The sequence below is a fragment of the Bufo bufo genome, chromosome 6 (assembly GCF_905171765.1).
Source record: "Bufo bufo chromosome 6, aBufBuf1.1, whole genome shotgun sequence".
NCBI lineage: Eukaryota > Metazoa > Chordata > Amphibia > Anura > Bufonidae > Bufo > Bufo bufo.
The window spans coordinates 170,507,943-170,530,413 of NC_053394.1; the positions used below are offsets into that span (position 1 = coordinate 170,507,943).

A 22,471-nucleotide genomic window follows, 5' to 3' on the forward strand; every position below is an offset into this window, starting at 1 on the left:
GTACAAAAATGCCCCTTAGAACATGTTCCAGTAGAAAAAATGTCCCCTAAAAATGTGTTACAGTACACAAAATGTCCCCTTCTGTGTTCCAGTACAAACAATACCCACTTTTAGTGTCCCCCATAGATATCGCTCCCATGCCCTACTGCAGCATTTGACTGTATTGCCGTCCTGAGGATGGAGATAAAGTTGAATATGGAGAGATGAGCGCTTCCATAATTGAAGCACTCACTGCCCATGGCCCTGCCGCCACCTCCCACTTTGTCATAACAAAAAAACTGTGTTATCAATTATCAAAAAATATATCAACTTTATTTCAATAATGTATATAAAATATGGAAGAAAAAAGGCAAGCTGAAAAAGGATATACAGAGAAGCAAGGGCCAACACCTCATTGGAAAGTCATGTACCTCCGCAGAACTGTAATACTAGTCTCCGGAAACCAAGCTATACGCTGTGTCTCACAATAAATGGTCATAAATCTTCTAAAATAGAAGGATATATATATAACAACTGTGGTAATTATATATATCACCCACCCCAATAGGGGAATGTGTCGTACGACTACTATTGCCAATCAAGCAGTAATCACCATTCAATATAAGGCACACAGCATAAGCCCCAAGTAACTATGTAAAACAATATACACCAAGTGGGTGAGGATTATTCAACTCACAACCTCAGTATGTAACATAGGCCTAATATAGACAATATGGCATAACGATATAATCATGGACACATACTACGAGGGACATACCTGAAGACATGGGCTGACCAAAAGGAGGTAAGGGAGCCTCAAGCTCAAGACCTCGACGTGCGTTTCACCTTAACTGCTTCGTTAGGAGACCACCTCCCACTTGTCACTAGGTGGCACCACCTGAGGCCATCACCTCACATTGCCTTGTTGGCGCACCTCTGATTGCCATCCACTGCATTTTCAAAGTCTTTTATCGTGAGCATATATTTGCAGAAGGAACAACTGTCACATGGATGTGATCCTATAATTGATTTCATGTTTCCATTGTTTCTTTTTCACTCATGAAATGGCTATGCCCTAACCTTTCACAGAGTTATTTTTTCCTGGTGTGTAATACTTGGATCAGGGGCGGACATACCGCCTGTGCAGCTGGTTCAGCTGCACAGGGGCCCAGAAAGGGAGTGGGGAGGTGGCAACAGGGTAACCTGGTTATCTTGAGGGGATGGGGTAAGGGGGGGCACTGATTAGGAATTACTGTGTACCCCGGGAAAGAGTTAACTAATCAACACATTTATTTGGGAAAGGTTGAACAATGGTGAAGAACATAAAGATAATGCAATAAAAGAAACAGAGCACAGATTACATTTCTGTCTAAGGAAAACCCCTGGTGAAGGGGTGGGTTATCTGTAACAGGAAGCCATAAAGGTGAGCATGCACACTCTCCTTTAACAGACAAATACAGTATAACACTACTACTACTATTACTACTACTACTACACTACTCCTATCACTCAGCTTGCTATTAACAATTAACCCAGTCGGAATTTCGGGGACCAGTTGCAGAAACGTTGGCGTGCTAATGTTGGTGCACTTACAATTGTCCTGTTCAGGAAGCAGCTGGGGGCTGCAGCATTCAGAAGCTTGGATGGCTGTGGAGTTTGTGGCAGGATCCTCCTGGGACGCAGTAGCTGGACTCTCTCCTTGCAAACAAGATCCACAGGTGCTATCTGGGCTTGATTGTACTGTCTGCACTGAAGCAATGCACAGCTGTTTAGCCTTTCCTCCTGGTCCCCATGAGGGGCAAATGCTCATGGAATTTGTAGTCCATTTCACCTCAGGAGAATCCGCACTATTGCCTGCTGCTGTGAGTCCCTGCTTGTAATTGACAGCAACAGCATCTGCTTTCTCTCCAGGGGCTACAGAAGCTAAAAAGTTCAATCTTGGTTTCATCAGACCAGAAAACCTTATATCTCCTCTTTGGTTTTGGCTCATGTATTATTGTTGAATGTGTATTGTTATTACCTTATTTAGACAGGGCCATGTCTTTCCAAATCATGTCCAATCATCTGAATTACCACAGATGGATTCCAATCAAGGTGTAGAAACATCTCAAAGATGATCAAGGGAGCAAAAATTCAAGTGTCATAGCAAAAGGTCTGAATATTTATATCCATGCTTTTCCTTTTTAATAAATTAACAAAAATGTCTAAAATGCTGTTTTTATATAGGTTATTGAGAGTAGATTGATGGGGGGAAAACTAGATTTAAAAAAAAATTGGTACAAGGTAGCAACATAACAAAATGTAAAAAAAAAAAAGTAAAAGGGTCTGAAGACTTTCCCCATACATTCTACCAAATAATATCTGATCATAGCTCTTTTTAAACTATCTTTATTTGTGATAAACTTTGGATCTAGATAAATAGACAACTTCCATTTTCTTCAGCTCTACTTCCATACTTTTCATACTCCAATTCCAAATCAAGTGATCGGCCAATATATTTTAATTCTTTTATTTTATTCGAAATTATGTTACCCCTCCATTAAAAGAGTTGTCCAAGTTTTTTTAAAATTAAATCTCACCCCCAGCCATCAGGACCTGTAAAGTTAAACATACGTACTTCCGCCCTCGACTCTGAACCTCTGGTTCGGGGTCTCTCTGTACTGCATTTCTGGTCCCCGCAAGTAAATTTCCTGCTTGGATAGGGTCACATATGCAGCTGCAGCCAATGACTGGCCTCAGAAATGACATAACGCCTGGCAGAACATTTGACTAGGGGGGACATCACTGCTGAGGCCAGTCATTGGCTGCAGTGACATGCCTGACCCCATCTATGCGTAATTTAACAGATGGCAACCAGAAATGCAGTGCAGAGAGTCTGGTAGGGAGTCAGAACCGAGTGCTGGAAAGCAGGTGTGTTTTTTCACAGTTCTCGATGGCTGAGTTGGAAAAAAAAAACAGGCATCATCTTTTTTTAAATATATGATTATGACATTGGTACACCTTTAACTCCTTGGAACACATATTGTGGTGGTGGTTGGGGTGGTGCAATTGCTGGAGCAAATAGCTGAGAAAATCCTGTCACTGGAACTGTAGAAGGATTCATGGATACAAGATCATTTTGGATCAAAAATACCTACAATCAGAGAAAACAGTAAGTACAGTAAAGCATGAGTAAAGTTCAGTTTTAACATGACATTTTGCATTGCAAAGAGTGTCTGAGTCTGAGGTTAGACCTGCAGTCCAAATCTAGGACACATACTGTTGTGTGTGATTAAGATTTATGTAAAAAAAAATTCCCAAAACAAATCTGGAATAAGTGAATAATGGGGAGTTGGGGAGGGATGTCATATCACAATTTTTCCTTGTGGAGCAGAAAGACAAAGTATTTCCCAGCAGAAGATCTTCTGGTTGGCCTAGACTCTGGCACAATAAGTTGCAGCAAATTCCCATTTCAAGTTGACTTTGGTAAATGTGTGAAATGTTAACTAAAAATGATGCAATTAAATATGGGATATAATTGTGGCCGTGTACATGTCCTTTGGAGAGTGGGTCAGGATGGGTCATGCAGGTGGGGGCTCAAATATGTTTTCAGGTTTCAGAGGAACACCCACTTGTTATCTATTAATAAGAATTATATTTGTGTGAAGCATGTACAACATTTTTATTATTTTTTCTTAAAGGAGCTATCTTGATGAAGGCAGGGGCGTACAAAAACGTCATTGGGCCCCATAGCAAGAATCAGAATTGGGCCCCCTAACGCTGCCCATTACCCAACCCTGGCTCTGGCTCCTCCCCTGCCACACCCATTTGCTAATAAATAAAGAAATACAATGTATAAATAAACTTTAAAACAGATAAATCTTTTTTTTTATTAGAGTGAACCGCATTCCTCTGCCTTTACTCGCAGGTGCCGCGACCATCATTGATCGTGGTGCCTGAGGGGTTAAATGAAGGGGTTGGTCTACTGTCCTGAGTCCTCTATTTATTAATAAGCCTTATAGAACAGTGGTGTCCTGGGCCCCAACCCTAGAGGAACTGCTTGCTGCTGCCCTCTTCATCCAAGTAACCAACCTCCCATGACACTGGCATCTACTTTAGCAGTTCAACAGCAAGCAGAGTTCTTTGGGGGTCCACTATATAATAAGTCTTATAGAACTGTGGTCCCCTGGGCCCCAACCCTGCAGGAACTCTGCTTGCTGCTGCCCTCTTCCCCCCACCACCCCCATGAACTTTTTTTTAAACATGTCTGTCACTCACTGCTGTTAGTGTACAACTCACTTTGTCCGTGGTGGCAGCACTGTGGCACACAACAGTCCAGGCTACAGGGCAAGTCAGCAATACTGATCCTGGGGGCTGGTTGGAGTCGGGACTCTGTCGAACCAGACGGTGGCAGTGGCTAAATGAGGCAGCAGGTGGTGGCACTGGCAGCCGCAGTGTGTGAGGGCGGTATATACAAGACTGCCGCGGCCGCCCTGTCCATCCGCCCGCTTGCACAGTTCTGCTCTGCTCTTTTCTGCTGAGCCTGCGAATCGCACACTAGCCAATCAGCAGCAGGAACTTTGCACTGCAAAATGCTGATTGGCCAGTGCAGTGCAAGTGCCCAGCAGACAGAGGAAGGAGAATGAGCGGTGCTGCAGGATGTCAGGATTCAGGTGGGACATTGCTCATCAGATGGGGGATGGGGGGGTATTGGGGAAGCAGGGCCTGCACGAGCCCCAGATAGGGATGGAATGTCCGGTGATAATGAATAAATAACTGCAGAGCAGACGTAGGGGGCGGTGCCTTCCATGCACTCCGCCCCCCCCCCCCCCCCCCACGGGCCCCATAGCAGCTGCGTGGTCTGCCTATATTGGCGGTACGCCACTGAATGAAGGTATACATGTAGAGATCATCCTCTTCTGCAGTCAAACTGTTTTTTACTACACTATGAAATTACAGTACATAGTAGATAGGAATTATACCATTCATCATGAAACTAATTAAGAATGTTAAATGCATTTCCCATCATCAGAAATTTAAATTTCTTGATTATTTTGATTTTGCTAGCACGGGCATACACTTATTATTTTCCATATTGGCCATATAATCTGTACAGTTAAGGGTCCATTCAGACGTCCGTTGAGTGGGTCCAGATTCATTCCGCATAATTGCGGATTTATTAATTTTCAATGGGACAGGAAAATATGTGGACAGCACACAGTGTGCTGTCCGCATCCGCATTTCCGGTCCGCTGCTCTGAAAAAAAAAAAGAGGATGTCCGCGTCTTTAACGCAGGACAAAAGGGGCAGCTGCCCTGGGCCCAGTTGCTCCTGGGGGGCCCAAGGCAGCTGCCTCTTGAGCCCTGCTGACCACTGCCCACAAATCTAATTACATTGAGTGGCTTGCCTAGGGGGAGGGCGGTCCGTCTCGGGTATCAGGCTGTGAGCTACAAAGGGGGTGCTGCCAAGCCTGCCTGCGTGCGAGTACTCCAGGCAGCGAACTGTGAGAGAGTGAGAGCTGTGCTTCTCTTAGGAGAAAGGACCTTAGATGACATCATCACCATCTGACCAGTAACATAGCGATATTACTGGTCACATGGCTATGAGGTAATCAAAGGTCCTTTCTTTCTACCAGGAGTGTTGCTGCAGCCTGCAGGGACTGCAGGGATCATCTCACCTAACAAGCCCTCAGAAACTCCCTTTTTTCCCGCTTTTAACTCAACTCTCCACCTTCCATACAAATAACGACTATACACCAATGTTTTGGGTTAAGTGGGATTGGCCACAGCTTTATTAAATTAAACCATCCTTAAAGGGATTCTGTCATGAGATTTGAGCCCTATAAGCTAAACATATGGCCAGGTCCGTACTAATAACATGAATCCTAAACTGCCCTTATTAAACCTGCTTGTGGCTCTATTAGCCCAAAAAAATGGTTTTTATAAGTTGTCACTCACCTACCTAAGGTGCCCAAGGGGTTTTACGTTAACCCAGGGTGCCCGCCCGCACCCCTCGCCGTCTGGTGCCCAGCGCCGCCTTCCTCACCTCAGCCCCGCCTCCGAATCCTCCCGTCCCTCTGCTAGATCCAGCGCCTGCGCACTAGGCTCAGCCTGATGCGCCGCGGACTCCTGGCAGCGGCTTCATTGAGCGAAGTGCGCATGCGCATCAGGCGGCGCATGCGCACTTTGCTCAACGAAGCCGCTGCCAGGAGTCCGCGGCGCATCAGGCTGAGCCTGAAGAGCACTGATCCTGAGCCTTCAGAACTGTAAGTATTTACAGTAATTCACTGTACTCTACGAGGTGTGTGGATATTTTTTTGTGTGTGTGTGTGTGTTATGGTGGAGGGTGTGATTGCATGCTAGAGTGTGGGAAGGCGGGATCCAGGAGGCCCAAGTAAATTCTTGCCCAGGTTCCAATCAATATTAAAGATGGCCGTGCGGACAAGAATAGGAATTATCTATTAAGTGCCAGCAATTTGCTGCGTCAGTGTTTTGCGGTCCGCAATTTGCGGACCGCAAAACACTACGGACGTCTGAATGGACCCTAAATGAGTTGTCTCATTAATACAAGACAACCAATTTTTGAAGCTGACTCAATCACAAGTCAGGATTCAAAAGCCCTAGTGATACCATTAAACCAGCCATAAACTGTTGCATTACATGCCAGCTATTCAGATAAATGGCCATGACATGGACAGACTGGGATTGACAAGGCAAGAGCTTTCCATTCTTAGCTGCTTTTTATTCTGGCTTCTCTCTATCTACTACAGTCTGCCTCTGGCATGGTGCAATAACAGTAGTAGGATGGCAGGCCTGGAAGTCTTCACTAGGCCCCTCTGTTGTCATAACAACCACTCGGCACCTCATGATCACTTGTACAATACTTCCATATTGAAACAATTTTACAAGCATTCTATACACCTTCGCAGAGGCAGGATGTAATGAGTCCTAACATGGCAGGCCTGGTTGCCATTGCAACTGAATGCCAACCAACAATTGCATTGCATGCTGGAGCAGATACCGGGAGACAGTACACTCCAGTCGTTACATTGTGGCAAGATAAGACATTATCTTATGAATCCAGAGAGAATGGTCCCAAGCAGATCATCTTTGTGATGTGTGTATATCCTACTAGGGCACATGGACCAGGGCTGAGAACTACTTCAATAAAATCAATTGTCTGTTTCTTCAGTAAGCCCAGGCTCTCAGTACAGAAAATGTTTTGAACACTTACTGGATACCCACAGAATTATCCTGTGTGAATTCTGGACTCACCTGAGGGCTATTTGAAGATATCTTGGACAGTGAACGGCATCCAAAAATTGAGACGGATAAAGATATGCAGAATATCAGCAAATTTATCACAAGAAGAATAGATTGCAATGCGTAAGTAGCGGACTGCAAACACAAAACCAAAAATAAATCTATGAAAAACTTCAAGACTGGAATTTACCATACTTCATATAACTAACACAATTACAATTAATATTTCTTTATTATTCATTATGCAATACCTGATTTAGATAACCACATACAAGCCTAAACCCTTACCATACTTTCTTTAATATTTTATATTATGTACATTTATTTATAGAGATGAGCAAATCGTAGTTGACGTAGTGGAATAGGATCTTAATTTCAGGCAAAATTCGATTCGCACCGAATTTCCTCACGCTTTGTGGTAAAGAATTACATTTTTTCCTAAAATAGCTGCTGCACGTGTGAGGACATGGAGCAAGGAACTGTGGGAAGACGAGATCAGCCGTAATGCCATGTATGCAGCCAATCAGCAGCCAGCTAGCCCTGTGATGTCATAGGCCTATAAATAGCCTCAGCCATCTTGGATTCTGCCATTTTCCATTGTACTTAGTGTAGGGAGAGAAGTCAGCAGGCGCTAGGGACAGTGCTAGAAAAATCTTTATTGTGCTAAAAAAATGATTTACAAGTGCAGGGAAAGATTATTCAATGTGTAGGGTAAGGATAGGGAGGAATCATTCCACAGCATTTATGTTGAACAGGGTTCAGTAGGGGAGGTTAGAGCCTGGGTAATAGGAACAATCTTATTATACCTTGCTGCACTGACTGGGAACCCAAATTGCCATTATACAGCTCTGAAATTCCAGCAAACCGTTCTTGTTATTGAGGTTCTACAGCCATTAACAGGGTTTATTACAAGGAAATATTTCTACGTCTTATTTGCCCTTGTGCGGTGCAGTTATATCTTCTAAAGCATTTTTTGGCTTGTATTAGTGGGAAAAAAGGCTTATTAGCTGTTTTTTGGTGAAGTGCTAACTTTTTGTAGAGTATTAGTGGCAAAAGAAAAATATATATGCCGTTCACCGGTGCAGTTATATGTTCTAAAGCCTTTTGTGGCGTGTATTAGTGGCAAAAGTAAAATATATTTGCCGGTCAGAGGTGCAGTTATATGTTCTAAAGCCTTTTATGACGTGTATTAGTGGCAAAATAAAAATATATTTGCCGTTCAGCGGTGCAGTTATATGTTCTAAAGCCTTTTGTGGCGTGTATTAGTGTCAAAAGTAAAAAAGATTTGCCATTCAGCAGTGCATTTATATGTTCTAAAACCTTTTGTGGCGTGCATTAGTGGCAAAAGTAAAATATATTTGCCGTTCAGTGGTGCAGTTATATCTTCTAAAGCATTTTTTGGCTTGTATTAGTGGGAAAAAAGGCTTATTAGCCGTTTTTTGGTGAAGTGCTAACTTTTTGTAGAGTATTAGTGGCAAAAGAAAAATATATATGCCGTTCACCGGTGCAGTTATATGTTCTAAAGCCTTTTGTGGCGTGTATTAGTGGCAAAAGTAAAATATATTTGCCGGTCAGCGGTGCAGTTATATGTTCTAAAGCCTTTTATGACGTGTATTAGTGGCAAAATAAAAATATATTTGCCGTTCAGCGGTGCAGTTATATGTTCTAAAGCCTTTTGTGGCGTGTATTAGTGTCAAAAGTAAAAAAGATTTGCCATTCAGCAGTGCATTTATATGTTCTAAAACCTTTTGTGGCGTGCATTAGTGGCAAAAGTAAAATATATTTGCCGTTCAGTGGTGCAGTTATATGTTCTGAAGCCTTTTGTGGCTTGTAGTATTGGCAAAGAGAAATATATTTGCCGTTCAGCGGTGCAGTTATATGTTCTACAGCCATTTTTGTCATGTAATATTGGCAAAATAAAAATGTATTTGCCGTTCAGCGGTGCAGTTATATGTTCTAAAACCTTTTGTGGCGTGTATTAGTGGCAAAAGAAAAATATAATTTCCGTTCAGTTGTGCAGTTATATGTTCTAAACACTTTTGTGGCGTGTATTAGTTCCAAAAGATAAATATATTTGCTATTCAGCGGAGCAGTTATATGTTCTAAAACCCTTTTTGTTGTGTAATAGTGGCAAAATAAAAATATATTTGCCGTTCAGTGGTGCAGTTATATGTTCTAAAGCCCTCTTTAGACCACTCGCTTCGCGGGAGCCTACCTGCCCGGGAAGTAGAGGTGCACGAGTTCACGAAGGCACCGGCGGTAGCAGTCAGTCAGTCCGTAGTGTTGGGGGTAAAATCACCTACTCGACGGTGTGGCAGTTTTTTGTTAAGCTGCCAGAGGAGGTGAAAATGGCCATATGTAGAATCTGTGGGCAGAAGGTGAAGCGTGGCAGGGTGTCAATAATGGCACCACGGCCCTGCCTCAAAATATGCAGCGTCACCATAAATTGGCCTGAAGAACCGTGGCTCCGATGTGGTGGTCCAGCCTGCCGCAACAACCGCTGCAGCACCCAGTGGCACGCAGCCGATTTCAGGCAGTCAAGGCTCCACCACCTCAGCCGAAGGGAGCTGTCTGTCCTTCCCATCATCTACTGGTCCTGATGCTCCTCGCCCTCCTACTCCTCATCAGTCGGTCAGCAATCGATCACCAAAGCGATTGCAAATAGAGACAACAGTATGCATGCACTTATCCAACTGTGCAGAAGCTGAGTGTGCTCCTGTCCAAGTTGCTAGTGCTGCAGTCCCTTCCTTTCCAAGTGGTGGACTCTGCATCTTTCAGAGAACTGATGGCTTGTGCCTATCCGAGGTGGAGAGTCCCAAGCCATAATTTATTTGCCAAAAAGGCAGTACCAGCCCTACACACCCATGTAGAACAGAAGGTGGGCCAGTCCTTGAGCCTGTTGGTGTCTGCCAAAGTGCATGGGAGCGCCGATGTGTGGTGCTGTAACTACGGTCAAGGACAATACATGTCCTTTAAGGCCCACTGAATGTGGTTCATGCACAGCTACACCAGCAACTTGGCCAGGTGACACCGCTTCTGCCTCCACCTTCTCACGGCGTTGGTCCTGCGACAATTTCCCCCTCTGCCTCCTCATCCTCCACCGTGTCCTTAGCCTCCACTGCAGGGCCAATTCACAGTGCCCCTCCAGCATACCACGTGTGCAGGGAACGGCGGTGTCACATTGTTCTGCACCTTGTTTGCCTGGGCGAACTCAGTCACACAATGAAGGAACTGCTCCGTGTCCCTCATAAAGAAATCGAATCCCGACTTTCTCTATGGCAACTGAAAATCGGAACCATTGTGACCGACAATGGGAAGAACATGGTGTCGGCGCTGCATCAAGGAGGGCTGAGCCAATGCACCCAGCATGGCACACGTGTTCAATCTGGTTGTCAAGCGGTTCCTGAAGTCTTCCACACATCTGCAAGACATCTTAAAAATGGCCAGGAAACTTTGCATGCACTTCAGCCACTCGTACACCGCAAAGCACACCCTCCTTGAGCTGCAGCAGCAGAACGGCATCCAACATAGGCTGATATGCGACGTTTGCAACCATTGGAAATACACCCTCTATAAGTTGGACCGACTATATGAACAGAGAAAGGCCATAAACAATTTCTTTATGATCCAAGCGGACAGGAGTACTACGCTGTGTAACTTCGATGTCAGCCAGTGGCAGCTCATGCTTGACACCTGCCGTTTGCTCAGGCCCTTTGAGGAGGCCACCTTATTTCAGTCACCAGGACTATGGGATGAACAATGTAATTCCACTGCTTTATGTCCTGGAACAGATGCTGGTAAATCTGGCTAATCAGGGGACTGGAGACTTGGCGCCTAGATCTCAAGGCCACATGAGCCCTGTGGGGGCTGAACTGGTGGAGGAGGACATTGGAGCACAAGCAATGTGTAGCGAAATGGGTGGTTTTTATACACAGGTGACAGGAAAGGAGGAGCAGGAGCAGCCAGAGGAACTACAGGGCGATGAGGAAGAGGAGGCAGAGGACCCAGACACACAGTGGCGGTATGCAGTGGAGATGGAGTCAGGGAGTCCCTCCGAGTCACTTGCACAAATGGCCCAATACTTGCTTGCGTTGTGACAGCCAAATTGTCACCATTCGGCAGAGGGATGACTTCTGGCTCTCCACCATGTTGGACTCTCGCTACCGGTCCAAAATGGGGGCCTTTTTTTTTTTTTTTTTACACACGCTGAGAGGGAGGACAAACTGAACTACTATAGAGACATCCTATGTAGTCAGTTGGCCGCTGCCTATCTGCGCCATCGTCCATCCTCTCGCAGGTCTGACCGGGGGAGGGCCCTCTGTGCTCACGTTCCACTGCCATGGCTGCTGGGGAGGGGTGGGGTGGCAGGAGCAATACCAGCTCCATCAGCAGCAGCCTGAGTCTAGAGTCGCTGATGAGCAGCTTTCTTCACCCGCATAGTGAAGAAACTACTCAACAGCAGCAGCATCTAGACCTGGAGCAGAACCTGAACCAGCAGGTGGTGGCATACTTGGATAGCACCCTGCCACCCCACATTAAAGGATCTGGACTACTAGGCAGCCAAACTGGATTTGTGGCCGCAACTGGCCGAGTTTTCCCTGGAAAACTGTCCTGCCTGGCCACCTCCACACTATGTCTCCTTACCACTCTGCGGTCTCCTTATGCTGCTGCCACCTCCACACTATGTTACCTTGCCACTCTGTGGTCTTCTGATGCTGCTGCCACCTCCACACTATGTCACCTTGCCACTCTGTGGTCTCCTCATGCTGCTGCCACCTCCACACTATGTCACCTTGCCACTCTCTGGTCTCCTCATGCTGCTGCCACCTCCACTTTATGTCACCTTGCCACTCTGTGGTCTTCTGATGCTGCTGCCACCTCCACACTATGTCACCTTGCCACTATCTGGTCTCCTCATGCTGCTGCCACCTCCACACTATGTCACCTTGCCACTCTGTGGCCTTCTGATGTGTCCGCCACCTCCACACACTGTCACTGTGCCGCTCTGTGGCCTCCTGATGCTGCCGCCATCTCCACACTCTTATTGTCCCACTCTGTGGCCTCCTCCTGATACTGCCGCCACCTCTAGACTCTGACATTGGGCCACTCTGTGGTCTCCTCATGATGCTTTCACTTCACAACTATGTCATAGGGCCACTCTGTGGACTTCTCCTGCTGTTCCCACCCTCCCCACTTCATGACTGGGCCACTATTTTGCCTTTCAGCCTGGCTGACATCATAATTTATTTGACCCTTCTTCTGATCTGTCAGAAGGAAGGAAAATGAGACGAACAACAGATCCTGTCTGTGTAGCAGCTGTAAGGCGTGTATGGTCCCATCAGAATTGGCTTGTGATTTGGTAATCAAAAGCAGGAGTGGGTACAAAACACAGAAGACATGCAAATATTCAATTCACCTGTCATCTCTGTTTTGGATCCACTCCTGTTTTTTTCGGCATTGGCAATGTGGATGGATTACTGACCAAATGCTGACCAAGTGAAGGCGGATGCTCAACAGACAGGATCCGTTTTTTGTGGGTTATTGTTCTGACGAACAGAGGAAGGGCAAAATAATCAGTGACGTCAACACAAACTTACTGCTGACACCCTCTCCACTCTGTCAGGTGGCTCTACTTGTATAAGCATTTAATAGAGCAGGTTCTGTAGAAATCTATGTAGAATCAGCTGACGACGGTGTAAAAGGAGTGTGCTTCTTCTTGGCGCTAACATCGACCTGAGTTCATACTTGAGTTATTTTGGTCAGTTTTGGCCTTGTGACTGCCCAAATAAGTGAAGGGTGCAGTGATTCTAAAAACGACGCCTGTCATCTGCATGTCATACGGACTCACAGTATTATTTCACTACCAGAGCAGACTCCCTATGCGTGTTACTGCAAGGCACAGTGTTCTACACTATAAAGGCTCTCTGCAGCCAGGAAATAGACGTTTTTTAACGCCATTATGGTGGCTCAGTGGTTAACACTGGTGCCTTGCAGTGTTAGGTTTCTAATTTTATAAAGGACGACATCTGCATTGACTTTGTGCTGTATGTTCTCTCAGCGTTTGTGTAGGTTTTCCTCCCACACTCAAATGACATGCCAAATATGTTGCAAATATGTCTAAATCTGTGATGTTATAGTTCCCTGTGCCTAGGGCTGTGTACTAGCAGAATGATACACCATTTTTATACCACCTTGATTATCTAAAACATCCATCAAATTATGGTGAAGACTGTGACAAAACAAAGCACAAGTAAAGACAGATAAACGTGGCTCGTTGTTTGAATAAAAATAGTGTCTAGCATGTTGAAATGAAAGAAAATTGTGGCACATACACTTCATTCAGTTGGCACAGCAAGCGTGTGTCAAAAATTCTGCCATAAATTAATACACAATCCAGGTTCAGTAGGATTGATATATCTGTCTCACTGGCTTCACATTTTCCAGCAAACATGTTTATGGACAGACCTTATTAAGCCCTTATAATCAGGCAGTGGTGCATATACCCTTGTACTGTATTTTACCTATCACACCAAAGGACATAGAAAGATCTCGTGGAAAGCCACAGTTTTTTGTGTATCTGCTGCCAATTTTTCATGAAGCTCATTCTATGGACAAGCTTCTTACATTGATGTCTATGTAGAGAACTTGACTGTCCATTAGTTAAAGCTAGATGAGATTGGTGAGCTTGTGTAAAGCTACATATAATATAAATTCTGTTCTGGTTCACTGATAAAATATTACATCTATGGTCATCTTAATTGTTTTTTAATCCACCATGTTACATTTGTCTATTAGGGTATCCAACCATAGGTTTCCCATATACAGTTTCCTGATTTTAAGAAATTTTTTATATCTTGGACTAAATTTCAGAGGACTTCTTGTTTTCGTTAAAGATCTCTATTCTCTACCCTTAAAACTCATTTCAGGATGTTTGAGAATCCAGCTCTTGTCTGGTTCCTCAGAAGATATAGTAAAGAAACTTTATTACATGGGATTCATTTCAGAAAATTTGCTAGTTCTCTTAATGGTTTTATCTGCATTAAAGGTGATGAGAACTTACAAGTAGTTGTTGACATCTTCTGTACCCATATTCATAGTCGTAACCATAGTCATAGTAATAGCAATTGAGGGTTGCAAGATCAACAGTATTTAGGATTATAGCAATCCCACTAGAGATGGAACTGATGATGTTTAAGGAGAGGGATCCTCTTACCTGTTGAAACAAAAATCAATGGGTAAAAACATGGATTTTGTATTTGACCTTTAATGTAGTACTGCATTTTTTTGTTGTCATTGCTAATAGTGTTTTTTTAATCACAGACATTTATGATATTTCAAAACCTTATCAATGGAGGTCTCCAGTCTACCAATCAGTCAGGTAACTATGCATGTACAATCATTGTACGTCATAGTGAATAGGATCTATAGAAGCAGGTCCTGGCAGGTTGTCACAGTTATCTAGAACCATGCCAACTACAGCGCATCCCACAACTGCTGGAGGGTGCACAGGGGAGTGAACACGGTCCCACAGATGCTTAATTGGGTTCAAGTCTGGGGTATTATAGCCATGGTAGTACTGGTAAGTCTTGCTCATGCTCTTCCAAACAATATCAGACATTTCTAGCCATGTGATGTTGCATTGTTTTGCTCCATCCCAGGGAAGACAATCAGCATGTATGGTTGTATGTGATATGCAAGGATGTAATCTACCGAAATTGGTTCAGAGTGCCTTCCACATGGATGAGTGGGCTCAGAGAATGCCATGAAAACATTCCCCAGACCATAGTCACCATCTTGTGCGCTCCCAGAAATGGTTGCAAGGTGTCTGTTCTCTCATGTTTCATGCATGACACACCAACTTCCATGCATTCGATGAGGCAGGACTCATTGTAGATAGAAACCCTATGCCAGTGGTCGGCAAACCGCGGCTCGCGAGCCACAAGTGGCTCTTTAGCCCCTTGAATGTGGCTCTTACAGATGACCTGTGTGACGGCGCTGCTAAGATTTGTAACTCCGCTACTGTTGCTATGCTAAGCGCAGCTGCGCATGAAGTCCTGGGCGGCGCGCTCCCCGAACTAATATGGAAAGGAGGGGTCCCCCCGCTGGCGGCCACTCTGAGCCCCGCTCTGCCTGCCTTTTTAAGAGACTCGACGAGCAGTGGCTGTGAGTGAGCGTGCCGCGTCTGTCTGACGTTGCCACAGCTCCGTCTCCAGAGCAGAAGAGAAGAACCAGCGGCAGCCAGCCACAGCCCAAAGACTCTGCCAGGGAAAGCCCGCGGCCCGCCGCCCACACACAGAAGACTTAAGGACTGTGACAGGAGGCAGCCAAGTTCCAACAGTTACTGGTAGGTAGGTTGGTTAGTTATAACAACTTAGTTACTGGATCCCATTCCCACCATCTCACCTGTCCCAGTAGTGCCAGCCAGTGTACTGTAACTAGCCCGCCCTGGTTCTGTTTTTTGGACTGGACTGGAGAAATGTGCATTGGGGGGGAGTCATGAGAGAGATGTCTGTGCATGTGCTGGCACTGCTGGAGAAATGTGCCATGGGGCCGCCCTGGTTCTTTTTGAACTGGAGAAATGTGCATGGGGGGGCAAATGACTCATGAGAGAGATGGGATAGATCCAGGGCGGCCCCATGGCACATTTCTCCAGCAGTGCCAGCACATGCACAGACATATCTCTGATGACCCCCCCCCCCAATGCACATTTCCCCAGTCCAAACAGAACCAGGGCGGCCGCGGCCCCATGGCACATTTCTCCAGCAGTGCCAGTGCCAGCACATGCACAGACATTTCTCTCATGACTCTGAGTCATTCGAACCCCCCCCAATGCACATTTCTCCAGTCCAAACAGAACCACGGCGGGCCCATGGCACATTTCTCCAGCAGTGCCAGCACATGCACAGACATATCTTTCATGACTCCCCCCCCCAATGCACATTTCTCCAGTCCAAACAGAACCAGGGCGGCCGCGGCCCCATGGCACATTTCTCCAGCAGTGCCAGCACATGCACAGACATTTCTCTCATGACTCTGAGTCATTCGAACCCCCCCCAATGCACATTTCTCCAGTCCAAACAGAACCACGGCGGGCCCATGGCACATTTCTCCAGCAGTGCCAGCACATGCACAGACATCTCGGATTCATGAGAGAGATGTCTGTGCATGTGCTGGCACTGGCACTGCTGGAGAAATGTGCCATGGGGCCGCGGCCGCCCTGGTTCTGTTTGGACTGGAGAAATGTGCATTGGGGGGGGGGCCTTATTATTTTTCGCCCCAGGGCCCCATTTCACCTAGCAAAGCTGGAGAGGGCGTGTACATCTCATATCACTCATATTTCCTCCCACTATTAGGAACCTCCTCCTTCCAAACGTCGGAACGTGCTGCGTCACAACAGGAAGTGATGAGGGTAGTGAAAGTTCCCGGAGTAGGGAAAAAATTTGGCTCTTAAAAGAAATTTCAATCGCGGTTTTGTTGATATTTGGCTCAGTTGACTAAAAAGTTTGCCCACCACTGCCCTATGCCAATTAGTGGGGGTCCAATTTATATACTGCTGTGAAAATTAAAGCTTTTTTTGGCAGTGCAACTACGTTAGCAGATATGCAGTTTTGGAGCCCCATACGCAGTAAAACTGTTGTTTTAGACTCATGTCTGGAAGCCCCCTGGTTAATTTTGGTGATGAGCTGCTCCACTGTAGCGTGTCCACCCTTGCGTACTTTTGAAGCCGATATTCACCTCTCACATCAATGGCACCTGGTGTTCTGCAGTTTCCACGTTGTTTATTCATAGTGGTGCAATTTGTCTACTCACTTTCACCACAGCAGCATGAGAACAGTTCACAAACTACGCAGTTTCAGAAATTTTGCCAAACTTAGCCCGAAAGCCAATAATCATTGTTTCTTGCAACTCTGATAAATCGCTCCTTTTACCCATAACAGCAACGAGGAATATGTGTGCAGATAGCCTATTGCACACCAACTCCCCATACACCAAGATGTTAGGGACTAGGTCCCGCATCAGAAATAGGGTCCATAACTACAAAGCTCCGTCCAATGTGTAGTGGACAGAGCTGGTTACTGCAAAGCTGCTCCAACAGTTATGGTGCCTATTTCCAACACCAGAGCAATTCACAAACAGCTGATTGGCAGGCATGTGGACTGGTAGATCCCCACCAATCTATTATTGATGGCAGGGCCAGATTGTGCTTAAAAAAAACTAAAACAGGCCCACTTCCTGTGTGGTCAATGTGAAATATGTTTGTGCCACTCCCCCACCTCAGTTCTAATGGTATATTTGGATGGAAACTATACATATTTTGTTAGATTAGTGAGTGTGAACATACTCTACCAACTAACCGGATTGGTATAAGACTTTACCCTTTAAACCCTATACAGAGATCTGGACTTCACTGCAGGTTAGCAGCCAAGTAATAGTGCTCCCAAATGTCCCACCAATTATAATTCTCTCCCAGAGTGTCCTCATTCACACAAGCTAATATTTAACTAGACCTCACTAGGAGGTAATTTTAAATGATAGAAAGAAATTTTTTTTTTGAGCTTTTACAAATTTGAGCTTTTACAATATTGCCACCTTTATCCGATGGCTTGATAATAATTGATTTATCTTTCTCCAATGACTTTAGTGCCTCCCTCTCACCTCTTGTTATATTATAGTTAAGGGGACGTCTAATTTTTTGATTTTCAAGCTCGGAGATGATTAGGTGAAGAAAGATATCGATATGCTTATAATTAAAGGGCGGGGGCATTTTGGTACTCCCTGGATGGAGATCAGTGAAGGGACCTTCTCCCGGATTATGGGAGCTTTCTTCCCAAAGTTCCATGAAGACCTGTAAATCCGCAAAGCCATTCTCACAGATCCCCAAGTCCTCACATGATTGTCTATTGGAGTGCTTGAAGAACTTATGCCATTTTGGCTCTCGACAGAATAGGTTAACATTAGGGATGAGCGAACCCGAACTGTATAGTTCGGGTTCGTACCGAATTTTGGGGTGTCCGTGACACGGACCCGAACATTTTCGTAAAAGTCCGGGTTCGGTGTTTGGCGCTTTCTTGGCGCTTTTTGAAAGGCTGCAAAGCAGCCAATCAACAAGCGTCATACTACTTGGCCCAAGAGGCCATCACAGCCATGCCTACTATTGGCATGGCTGTGATTGGCCAGTGCACCATGTGACCCAGCCTCTATTTAAGCTGGAGTCACGTAGCGCCGCACGTCACTCTGCTATGATCAGTATAGGGAGAGGTTGCAGCTGCGACGTTAGGGCGAGATTAGGCAGATTAACTCCTCCAAAAGACTTCATTCTGTGATCGATCTGCAGCTGTGGATCATTGAAGTGCTATTATTGACTTGCTCACTTTTTTGAGGCTGCCCAGAGCGTTTTTAGATCACTTTTTTTCTGGGGTGATCGGCGGCCATTTTGTGACTTGTGGTGCGCCAGCACGAGCAATCACCAAGTGTATTTAACCATCGATAGTGTGGTTATTTTGTGCTATATCCTACATCAGCTGCAGGCTGAGCCTGTGTCACCGAAGTGCATTTAACCATCAACAGTCTGGTTATTTTTTGGCCATATACTACATCAGCTGCAGGCTGAGCCTGTTTCACCCAAGTGCATTTAACCATCAACAGTCTGATTATTTTTTGGCCATATACTACATCAGCTGCAGGCTGAGCCTGTGTCACCGAAGTGCATTTAACCATCAACAGTCTGGTTATTTTTTGGCCATATATTACATCAGGGGCAAGTTGAGCCTGTCACCCAGCGCCTAAAAAATAGACCTGACATTTCTATTCAACCAAATCTGCACAGTTTTAGCTGGTCAACTTATTTGTAGTGACCGTCAAAGCAGACTTTTTGTTCTGGGTTGAAAAAGCATTCCCAAATTTGCCATTCTGAAAATAACTAGTTTGTGGTATTTCAGGCCTACTTGAAATCTATCCCAAAAAGAAAATCTTACATTGAAGTTATTGATAGTATCATTCAGAAAAACCTAAGACACACGCTAGCGTGCTGATAGAAGTGTCATTCTGTGATTAAACCTATAACTGTCACACAGCGCAAAAAAAAAACAGGTCTCACATCTCTATTCAACCAAATCAGCACAGTTTTAGCTGGTCAAGTTATTTGTAGTGACCGTCAAAGCAGACTTTTTGTTCTGGGTTGAAAAAGCATTCCCAAATTTGCCATTCTGAAAATAACTAGTTTGTGGTATTTCAGGCCTACTCTAAATCTATCCCAAAAAGAAAATCTTACATTGAAGTTATTGATAGTATCATTCAGAAAAACCTAAGACACACGCTAGCGTGCTGATAGAAGTGTCATTCTGTGATTAAACCTATAACTGTCACACAGCGCAAAAAAAAACAGGTCTCACATCTCTATTCAACCAAATCTGCACAGTTTTAGCTGGTCAAGTTATTTGTAGTGACCGTCAAAGCAGACTTTTTGTTCTGGGTTGAAAAAGCATTCCCAAATTTGCCATTCTGAAAATAACTAGTTTGTGGTATTTCAGGCCTACTTGAAATCTATCCCAAAAAGAAAATCTTACATTGAAGTTATTGATAGTATCATTCAGAAAAACCTAAGACACACGCTAGCGTGCTGATAGAAGTGTCATTCTGTGATTAAACCTATAACTGTCACACAGCGCAAAAAAAAACAGGTCTCACATCTCTATTCAACCAAATCTGCACAGTTTTAGCTGGTCAAGTTATTTGTAGTGACCGTCAAAGCAGACTTTTTGTTCTGGGTTGAAAAAGCATTCCCAAATTTGCCATTCTGAAAATAACTAGTTTGTGGTATTTCAGGCCTACTTGAAATCTATCCCAAAAAGAAAATCTTACATTGAAGTTATTGATAGTATCATTCAGAAAAACCTAAGACACACGCTAGCGTGCTGATAGAAGTGTCATTCTGTGATTAAACCTATAACTGTCACACAGCGCAAAAAAAAAACAGGTCTCACATCTCTATTCAACCAAATCTGCACAGTTTTAGCTGGTCAAGTTATTTGTAGTGACCGTCAAAGCAGACTTTTTGTTCTGGGTTGAAAAAGCATTCCCAAATTTGCCATTCTGAAAATAACTAGTTTGTGGTATTTCAGGCCTACTTGAAATCTATCCCAAAAAGAAAATCTTACATCGAAGTTATTGATAGTATCATTCAGAAAAACCTAAGACACACGCTAGCGTGCTGATAGAAATGTCATTCTGTGATTAAACCTATAACTGTCACACAGCGCAAAAAAAAACAGGTCTCACATCTCTATTCAACCAAATCTGCACAGTTTTAGCTGGTCAAGTTATTTGTAGTGACCGTCAAAGCAGACTTTTTGTTCTGGGTTGAAAAAGCATTCCCAAATTTGCCATTCTGAAAATAACTAGTTTGTGGTATTTCAGGCCTACTTGAAATCTATCCCAAAAAGAAAATCTTACATTGAAGTTATTGATAGTATCATTCAGAAAAACCTAAGACACACGCTAGCGTGCTGATAGAAGTGTCATTCTGTGATTAAACCTATAACTGTCACACAGCGCAAAAAAAAAACAGGTCTCACATCTCTATTCAACCAAATCTGCACAGTTTTAGCTGGTCAAGTTATTTGTAGTGACCGTAAAAGCAGACTTTTTGTTCTGGGTTGAAAAAGCATTCCCAAATTTGCCATTCTTAAAATTGTGGTGAACGGGAACAATGAGGAAAACATCTAATAAGGGACGTGGACGCGGACGTGGACATGGTCGTGGTGGTGTTAGTGGACCCTCTGGTGCTGGGAGAGGACGTGGCCGTTCTGCCACAGCCACACGTCCTAGTGAACCAACTACCTCAGGTCCCAGTAGCCAGCAGAATTTACAGCGATATTTGGTGGGGCCCAATGCCGTTCTAAGGATGGTAAGGCCTGAGCAGGTACAGGCATTAGTCAATTGGGTGGCCGACAGTGGATCCAGCACGTTCACATTATCTCCCACCCAGTCTTCTGCAGAAAGCGCACAGATGGCGCATGAAAACCAAGCCCATCGGTCTGTCACATCACCCCCATGCATATCAGGGAAACTGTCTGAGCCTCAAGTTATGCAGCAGTCTCTTATGCTGTTTGAAGACTCTGCTGCCAGGGTTTCCCAAGGGCATCCACCTAGCCCTTCCCCAGGGGTGGAAGAGATAGAATGCACTAACGCACAACCACTTATTTTTCCTGATGATGAGGACATGGGAATACCACCTCAGCACGTCTCTGATGAGGACGAAACACAGGTGCCAACTGCTGCGTCTTTCTGCAGTGTGCAGACTGAACAGGAGGTCAGGGATCAAGACTGGGTGGAAGACGATGCAGGGGACGATGAGGTCCTAGACCCCACATGGAATGAAGGTCGTGCCACTGACGTTCACAGTTCGGAGGAAGAGGCAGTGGTGAGACCGAGCCAACAGCGTAGCAAAAGAGGGAGCAGTGGGAAAAATCAGAACACCCGCCGCCAAGAGACTCCGCCTGCTACTGACCGCCGCCATCTGGGACCGAGCACCCCAAAGGCAGCTTCAAGGAGTTCCCTGGCATGGCACTTCTTCAAACAATGTGCTGACGACAAGACCCGAGTGGTTTGCACGCTGTGCCATCAGAGCCTGAAGCGAGGCATTAACGTTCTGAACCTTAGCACAACCTGCATGACCAGGCACCTGCATGCAAAGCATGAACTGCAGTGGAGTAAACACCTTAAAAACAAGGAAGTCACTCAGGCTCCCCCTGCTACATCTTCTGCTGCTGCCGCCTCGGCCTCTTCTGCTGCTGCTGCCGCCGCCTCAGCCTCTTCCTCCGCCTCTGGAGGAACGTTGGCACCTGCCGCCCAGCAAACATGGGATGTACCACCAACACCACCACCTGCGTCACCAAGCATCTCAACCATGTCACACGGCAGCGTTCAGCTCTCCATCTCACAAACATTTGAGAGAAAGAGTAAATTCTCACCTAGCCACCCTCGATCCCTGGCCCTGAATGCCAGCATTTCTAAACTACTGGCCTATGAAATGCTGTTATTTAGGCTGGTGGACACACACAGCTTCAAACAGCTCATGTCACTTGCTGTCCCACAGTATGTTGTTCCCAGCCGCCACTACTTCTCTAAGAGAGCCGTGCCTTCCCTGCACAAACAAGTGTCCGATAAAATCAAGTGTGCACTGCGCAACGCATTCTGTGGCAAGGTCCACCTAACCACAGATACGTGGACCAGTAAGCACGGCCAGGGACG

General features: G+C 45.2%; 1 protein-coding gene across 2 annotated transcripts in view; it reads right to left on the reverse strand.

Moving 5' to 3' along the window:
* Positions 1 to 2,427: 2,427 nt before the first annotated feature.
* LOC121003059 (membrane-spanning 4-domains subfamily A member 4A-like) overlaps positions 2,428 to 22,471 on the reverse strand; it is a 146,312-nt gene continuing 126,268 nt past the window's right edge. The window contains exons 4-6 of one of the 2 annotated variants that reach the window (XM_040434613.1): positions 14,280 to 14,432; positions 7,232 to 7,354; positions 2,428 to 3,112 (exon numbers count right to left, since the gene is read on the reverse strand). In XM_040434613.1, the coding sequence (XP_040290547.1) occupies positions 2,963 to 3,112; positions 7,232 to 7,354; positions 14,280 to 14,432 (426 nt within the window). In that variant the 3' untranslated portion in view covers positions 2,428 to 2,962. The remainder of the gene's footprint in view (positions 3,113 to 7,231; positions 7,355 to 14,279; positions 14,433 to 22,471) is intronic. The other variant, XM_040434615.1, reaches the window with a different exon arrangement.